The following is a 7,776-nucleotide window of genomic DNA, read 5'->3' as shown; positions in this document are numbered from 1 at the left end:
CTAGCTAGCAGTTAGTTAATCGTATACTAATTGAGTGTCTTTCCTGATAAGCTAAGCGGCTAATCACCAAAATGCCGAAACGAACGCGGTTTATCTCTAAAATATTTTTGCATTGTTTTTAGCTACTTCACCGATTATTTTCACGTCTTAGTTGCTCCACGTAGTCTAAACCAAACCTTAAGTTTCATAGTGATCAATGCTATATTTGAATAAAGCACATAATTGTATTTTAAAAAAGAAAATACCATGTGCAGCGTGGACCAATCTTTATCATTTCGTTATGAAAAAAAAATTAACAACAGAAAAAAAAACAAGCGGCCCGTACTGTAGTTAGGGAGCACCGGAGCAGAGTACACTTTACTCAAACAAAACGCTCTGTTTTGTATTGTGTTTCTCAAAAAAATAAAATAATCAAACACATATACATAACACATTTCACCAAATGGTGCATTTTTTAAGAAAAACTTTTCGTATTAAAAGATTAAAACAACTCAAAATTTTAACTTTGTACTAGCTAGCAGTTAGTTAATCGTATACTAATTGAGTGTCTTTCCTGATAAGCTAAGCGGCTAATCACCAAAATGCCGAAACGAACACGGTTTATCTCTAAAATATTTTTGCATTGTTTTTAGCTACTTCACCGATTATTTTCACGTCTTAGTTGCTCCACGTAGTCTAAACCAAGCCTTAAGTTTCATAGTGATCAATGTTATATTTGAATAAAGCACATAATTGTATTTTAAAAAAGAAAATACCATGTGCAGCGTGGACCAATCTTTATCATTTCGTTATGAAAAAAAATTAACAACAGAAAAAAAAACAAGCGGCCGCCGTACTGTAGTTAGGGAGCACCGGAGCAGAGTACACTTTACTCAAACAAAACGCCAGAGCGGCGAAAACAAAGAAAAAAGAGCAGAAGATGAGAAGACAAAAAAGGGGAGGAAATGAAAACTGAAATCCACTTCCACTAACCACAATTTTTAAGCCCGAAGCAGCCGAAAGAAAAGCGCGCATACACGCAGCGCAGGCATTGGCGCATCGCAAAATCGCAATGCATTGCAGCTAACCACAAAGCTCCCACCTCTCCGTCTCCTCCCCCCTCCATTATAACCACCCCCACAAAACCACCACGCATCGCCCCATTAATGGACTCGCCACCTCCCTAATTCCACCGTCCATTTCAAACCAGACAGACCAGCGGAGCGGAGCGGAGCAGCTGCAGCGGCGAGGCGGCACCGCGCGCGAGCCACGGATGGCGGAGGCGGCGGCGCTCTTCTCGCTCTCCGCGGCCGCCGTGGTGGAGGACGTGCTGCGGCAGCACGGGTGCCGCCTCAGCGACCGCGACCTCGCCTCCCGCAGGGCGGAGGAAGCCGGTGCGTGTGTCGTGTCGTGTCGTGTCGCTTCGCGTGTTCTGCGTGGAATCGTGGTGGTCTTTTGCCAATTTGCCACCCGCTATCGGCTGGCTTCGCTCGCTCACGCGACATTGTTTGGTTCCGTGCAGCGGCGAGGCGGAACGAGGCGGCGGGGTGGCTGCGCCGCACGGTGGGGGCGGTGGCCGCGCGCGACCTGCCGGAGGAGCCGTCGGAGGAGGAGTTCCGGCTCGGCCTCCGCAACGGCCAGATCCTCTGCGGCGCGCTCAACAGGGTCCACCCGGGCGCCGTCCCCAAGGCATGCGCACACGTTGTGTTCGTTAATTTGATTCGCTCCCGCTGCGCTGTTTGCCACTGTAGCGTGATGGTTGGTTGCTGTGATGTTGCGCGCGCGCGCGCCCCGCAGGTGGTGGTGAACACGGCGGCGGACTCCGTGCTGCAGCCGGACGGCGCGGCGCTGTCGGCGTTCCAGTACTTCGAGAACGTGCGCAACTTCCTCGTGGCGGCGCAGGAGATCGGCCTGCCGTGTTTCGAGGCCTCCGATTTGGAGCAGGTTCGTGTCGGAGCGCGCCACCCGGCCCCCATGCGCCGTTGCTTGCAGCTGCAGCAAAGCGGCCATCACCCTCATCGTCGATTGCTTTAGGCACACTCTCTTGTGGAGCCTGTGATTTTGACGCGCGCCTTTTTTTTGCCTTTCTGGGCGCAGGGAGGGAAGAGCGCCAGGGTGGTGAACTGCGTACTGGCATTGAAGTCGTACGGTGACTGGAAACAATGTGGTGGCACCGGGCCATGGAAATACGGGGGGAATTTGAAGCCGTCGGCTTCCGGCAAGTCGTTCGTGAGGAAGAACTCCGAGCCATTCCGGAGGTGCCAATCGATGAACGAGGGCGAGGTGCCTTACGAGGAGGCTGGATTCAGCGGTGATTATCATCTTGATTCCGGTGACATGGTTAGCTCCGTGCTTCAATTTTGAAGCTGCTTTGTATTTGTCTTGTTTTGCTAGACGATATGCGGCTAAACGGTTAATGCTTCGTGCAGTCGACGTCACGCCCTTTGAAAATGTTGGTTAGTGCAGTTTTGTCCGACAAGAGGCCCGACGAAGTTCCACAGGTAGGCCAATCAGGTTCCCCATTTTTTAGTAAGCTGTTTACTGGTTCAATGGGATACATGCAAGCAGCTTTCCCTTTCATGTGATGCTTTACCGGTTCCTTGGAGTTTTTATGCTATTGTTTGCCTGCAGCTCTTGGAGTCCATGCTGAGTAAACTCGTCGAGGAATTCGAGAATCGATTGACTAGCCAACATGAATTGGTAGATATCATCTTTGTACACTTCTTATCTGTTGTTTTTGAAATCGTTTTCTGCGTGACATATGGCAATATGTAGACTGGGCCGCCTGGAAATGATATAAACAATCAAATTTTTAATTCATTGGAACAGGTGAAGGCGGCTCTGAAAAATGGTACAGATGGCACCAAATCCTTCTCGAAATCAAAGGTTCTGGTTGAAGCCACCCCAAATTCTAATGAGAAAAAGGCAAGCTATAAATTTGCTCTTATTTAGTATGTTCAAAATATTTGTTTTCAACCGCTGTAGGAATCTCTGTTGCAATCACAAAAATAGATAGGTGTAGGTTGCTAGCAGCTACTATTTTTAGTTTCCAACCAACATTTCTTTTGCTTCCTCTATAGATGGATACGATAGAGGTTTACTCCAAACATAGACAAACCAAAAAGGAAGCATATGGAGAAGTTACACTGAAGCAATATTCAATGCTACAACTACAGTCAAAGCATGTTGAGGTATTATTTTAATTATTCATTTTATTTTTCATTGTCTTGGTGGTGATTAAATATTTATATTACTGCTTGTGGTTCTTTTCTTTAGGAACTCAAGGCTGATATTAGAGCTACAAAAGCTGGCATGGAGTTTATGCAAATGAAGTACTCCGAGGACATCAACATCTTAGGTAAAATGGGCATGCCCGAGGTGCTTAATTAAACTAACTATTTTAATATAACGCTAATAAACAAAGTATGCATTTGCAAATTTTATTCCAGGAAGGCATCTGTTTAGCCTTGCACATGCTGCCTCAGGTTATCATATAGTTCTTGAAGAAAATCGCAAGCTGTACAACCAAGTGCAAGATCTTAAAGGTATGCTTGTTATATCGAATATTCATGCCAAGTGTTTCTGGACCAATTAAGGATAAAAATGTGCTGTGAGAAGCAGAAAGAAAGCATGTATTTTGATTATTTTCCATGTTTATAGGGAGTATCAGGGTATATTGTAGAGTACGACCCTTTTTACCTGGACAAGTAAGTTCTTGTGCTGTGGGTTCAATTGATGAGGGCAATATAACCATCATCACTCCTTCCAAGTCTGGAAAGGAAGGTCGAAAGACTTTTAGCTTCAACAAGGTGTTTGGCCCTTCAGCAACACAAGGTTTTCTACCTGTCCATTTCTCAATTTTTTTTCGAGCTCTTGAATGGAAGAAGATCGAATGGTTTTTTGTCGTGCAGATGAGGTGTTCTTAGATACCCAGCCCCTTATTCGCTCAGTACTTGATGGATACAACGTTTGCATCTTTGCTTATGGCCAGACCGGTTCAGGGAAGACATATACAATGGTGAGTACAGTAACAATATTTGGTCAATATATATGACTGATATCAATTAATAGTGTTTCTAAAGCATATACTACCATGGATTCCCTTCATGTACCATTAACATCTTCTCTATTTCTTTTATGTAGAGTGGGCCCAAGAACATGACTGAGCAAACCCAGGGTGTAAATTATCGGGCACTAAGTGATCTATTTAAGCTTGCCGAACAAAGGAAAGGAGCATTCATTTATGATATTGCTGTGCAAATGATAGAGATTTATAATGAGCAAGTCAGGGACCTCCTTGTCAATGATGGTCTGAACAAAAGATATCCTCACAACAGCATGTTTCTATCAAATTGTGCCACTTTATTTGTGTTATAAATTGCTTTCACAAGTAAATTATTTTGTACTGCTGAAGTAAATAGTCTTCCTTAACAAGTATATACATTAGAGATTCGAAATAATTCTCAGAATGGACTTAATGTGCCGGATGCAAGCCTTGTCTGTGTCGCATCAACAATGGACGTGATGGAATTGATGAATGTTGGGCAGAAGAACCGTGCAGTCGGCGCCACTGCACTAAATGACCGGAGCAGTCGTTCCCACAGGTAACCCAACCTTTTCTGTGTAAAAAAATCACATGAAATAATTTGAATTGATAAATGAACATAATGAAATATTCTCTTAATCTTGCAGTTGCTTAACTGTACATGTTCAAGGAAGAGATTTGACATCAGGGACCATTCTTCGTGGCTGCATGCACTTAGTTGATCTCGCAGGCAGTGAGCGGGTTGATAAGTCAGAGGTCACTGGAGAAAGGTTAAAAGAAGCACAACATATAAACAAATCATTGTCGGCTTTAGGGGATGTGATTGCTTCACTTGCCCAAAAGAGTGCGCATGTACCTTACAGGAATAGTAAATTAACACAACTCCTGCAAGATTCTCTTGGTAAGATTTAACCTTCTTGCAATTTCTTAATGTGCTGTCACTGACTGCTGAGTATAATTTATATTTCCTCGAATTTTAACAATGCGTCTACAGGAGGTCAGGCCAAAACCTTGATGTTTGTTCATATAAGCCCAGAAAGTGATGCTTTAGGAGAAAGCATAAGCACATTGAAGTTTGCCGAGCGTGTATCCACTGTTGAACTTGGCGCTGCTCGGTTGAACAAAGAGTCTGGAGAAGTTAAAGAACTTAAGGAGCAGGTTTGTTTCTGCTACTATGCTTTGTATCATATTTTCTCACTGCATTTGTTGTTTAAGGTATGCATATATTCTATCTCTATCCAGATTGCTCGACTCAAATCATCATTAGCAATGAAAGATTCAGGATCAGAGCAAAACATTAACCGTGACCCTGAGGCATTTAACATGAAGATGCCTTCACCTGGCTTTTCAAATAGGCGACAGGGTAGTTGTGAGTTGGTGTCTAGCCAAACTAACTTCAGACAACCAATGGAGGACGTTGGAAACATAGAGGTACTAATGCCTTGCATTATTTCTTCTATAAACCTTTCTACGATTCATATTTGTTTGACATTTACAAGTTACACAAGTGATATTAGCAAATTATGATAATACAACTGTCCTTTCAGCGGCCATGCTGTTGTTAACGTTTTTGTCCCATCATGTTTGATCTGGTTTTTATACAGGTTAGAGCCAATCCAACATTAAGACAGAAGAAACCAAGCTTTGATCTCCAGGACTTATTAGCGTCAAATGATTCCCCATCATGGCCAGATAGCATTTCAAGGGCAAATTTTCAAATGGGAGAAGAAAGAGTGACTATTGGTGGGGAATGGATCGATAAGGTTGTAGTGAACAACAATAACTCAGTAGGTGATTGGGAAGGCGACAGTGCAGCTTTACCTGACTTCTTTTACCAAAGGTACCATTCAGGTACAAGAGATAAGCAATACCTGAGAAATAACTCAAGAAAAAAGGACGGAAATGAGTTTGAGCAGCAAAGACCAAGATTTTATTCCACAAATACTGATGATTCTGATGACATTGACATTGCAACAAGTGATTCCTCAGAATCAGATGCACTATGGCAGTTCAATGTCCAAAGCATCAATAGTTCAATTAGCGAGAATGGTTCAAAGATCAAGAAACCACAAACGAAGCTAAGAGAGAGCTCAGATACCAGGTAACCATTTTTTTTACATTAACAACTTTTTTTTACAACAAACATTATTTTTTAAGAATAACAGGGCTAATAACTCCCTTGTCCCGTTTTTGTTGAAGTAAAATCATCCTACACTGTTTTAGCACCCACAATACTCATGGTATAAAGCAGATATAAATAATTTAACTATGATGAACTGAACTTGAATAAACAGTCATATGGACTTGGATATTAGCGTATTACTTGGGACTACACTAATTGTGAATTGTGGGTTATGACTAATAGTGCATGGATGGAAAATTATCTTTATGTTGTTATTTAAAGATATAGTTCACCTCATGCATAATAGTGATTGCTGTGAATTTCAAGATTGTGGTCTGCTAAGGCTAGTCACAGAGTTGCTAATTCTCTGAAATTTAATTAGTATGAAAAATGTGTACTGGAAGTACATATCTATTAAATATTAATCCCATTAACTTTTGGTTCTTTTATATTTGGTTGATACTAATATTTATTTAAAAAGAAAAATATATAATCTAAACTATAACATACTAAACTATTCGCATAAGATATATCATTTTACTCCATGAAAGGCTGATTAAGATATTCCATGCTTCCATGTATTTACTCATCAGGACACCACTCCATTCTCAAATACCATCTGCTTCGAGAAAAACCTCCAATGGAAATAGATCTGGACGGCAACCTTTAAGTGGTAGCGATAGCAGAAGGCTCTCATCAAATGGTAGACATGCTGGTACAAAGTAGGGACTACTACAATGATCATGTGCATTTTTTTTTCTTGGCTTTCTTTCAGTGTTTGTCATGAGAGATTGCGAGGTTTTTCTCGAGTACAGCAATGAGTGACAATAAACCCAATTGATTGTCTCAGTGTGGTGAGTTGTGATCTCAACAACTGGTGTGTGAGGCCATTAACCTTTTTTTTTATTTGGCCTATCAGGCTATGTTGAGTTCTTGCTAATTCTTTGTGTATTGTTCATAATATATATAATGAAGAGAAAAGAAAGAGAATTGGTTGATCAAAAGCGGGTGCATAATTTCTCTCTTTGAACGCTTTTATCTTTTGATAAAGGTTCTTTCCAATGTCCTTCGTTTATTATTCTCCAGTATTCTAACAAGTACAGCTTTTGCTTTGGTTGGAATTCTCTTCCACGGGTCCACGCTCCATGAAGTTCATGTTCATGTTCTTGTACATTGATATTGATTTATGTCAGCTATCGTGTCATACAGTGACACTGCTAGCCAAACTTGTGCTGCTGATCATCCTGGAAACCTGGAAACATGTTTTTGCTGCAGAGGTGATGGTCCTGAAGTCTTGCCTTTTGCTTAAGTTCTGGAAGTGCTCGTTGGATTGTACATACCACTTCATTCATTCCTGTAAGTGACCATGCAGAATCATGTCTGTTGTAGCTGTGGTGCATACCATCTAATACATTGCAGTGACATGTTTTACAATTTTACTGTCCAACATATATCTGAGCTTTAGACAGAATGACTACAGTATAGTAGCTTTACTTTTTCTTTTTTTTTTGAAGGGAGTTGAGCTTACCTCTTAGTGCAATAAATGTTACTCCCTCCATTTCATATTACTATAATTTATAAGTCGTTTGACTTTTTTCCTAATCAAACTTATTTGACCAAGTTTATAGAA

General features: G+C 41.6%; 1 protein-coding gene across 1 annotated transcript; it reads left to right on the top strand.

The window, feature by feature from the left end:
* Positions 1-1,029: 1,029 nt before the first annotated feature.
* Positions 1,030-7,150, top strand: LOC4332578 (kinesin-like protein KIN-14F). Its single transcript, NM_001417596.1, has 19 exons — positions 1,030-1,373; positions 1,502-1,668; positions 1,777-1,923; positions 2,077-2,319; positions 2,409-2,480; positions 2,611-2,679; positions 2,809-2,904; positions 3,060-3,170; positions 3,256-3,337; positions 3,429-3,524; positions 3,640-3,813; positions 3,891-3,997; positions 4,123-4,301; positions 4,422-4,583; positions 4,672-4,925; positions 5,019-5,182; positions 5,267-5,455; positions 5,629-6,125; positions 6,740-7,150. Exons 1-19 carry the CDS (start codon positions 1,253-1,255, stop codon positions 6,870-6,872), a joined length of 3,063 nt encoding a protein of 1,020 aa, NP_001404525.1. The 5' UTR covers positions 1,030-1,252; the 3' UTR covers positions 6,873-7,150.
* The last annotated feature ends 626 nt before the right edge of the window (positions 7,151-7,776 follow it).

This window comes from Oryza sativa, chromosome 3, assembly GCF_034140825.1.
Source record: "Oryza sativa Japonica Group chromosome 3, ASM3414082v1".
NCBI classification, from domain to species: Eukaryota; Viridiplantae; Streptophyta; class Magnoliopsida; order Poales; family Poaceae; genus Oryza; species Oryza sativa.
This window is presented reverse-complemented; position numbering and strand designations above follow the sequence as displayed.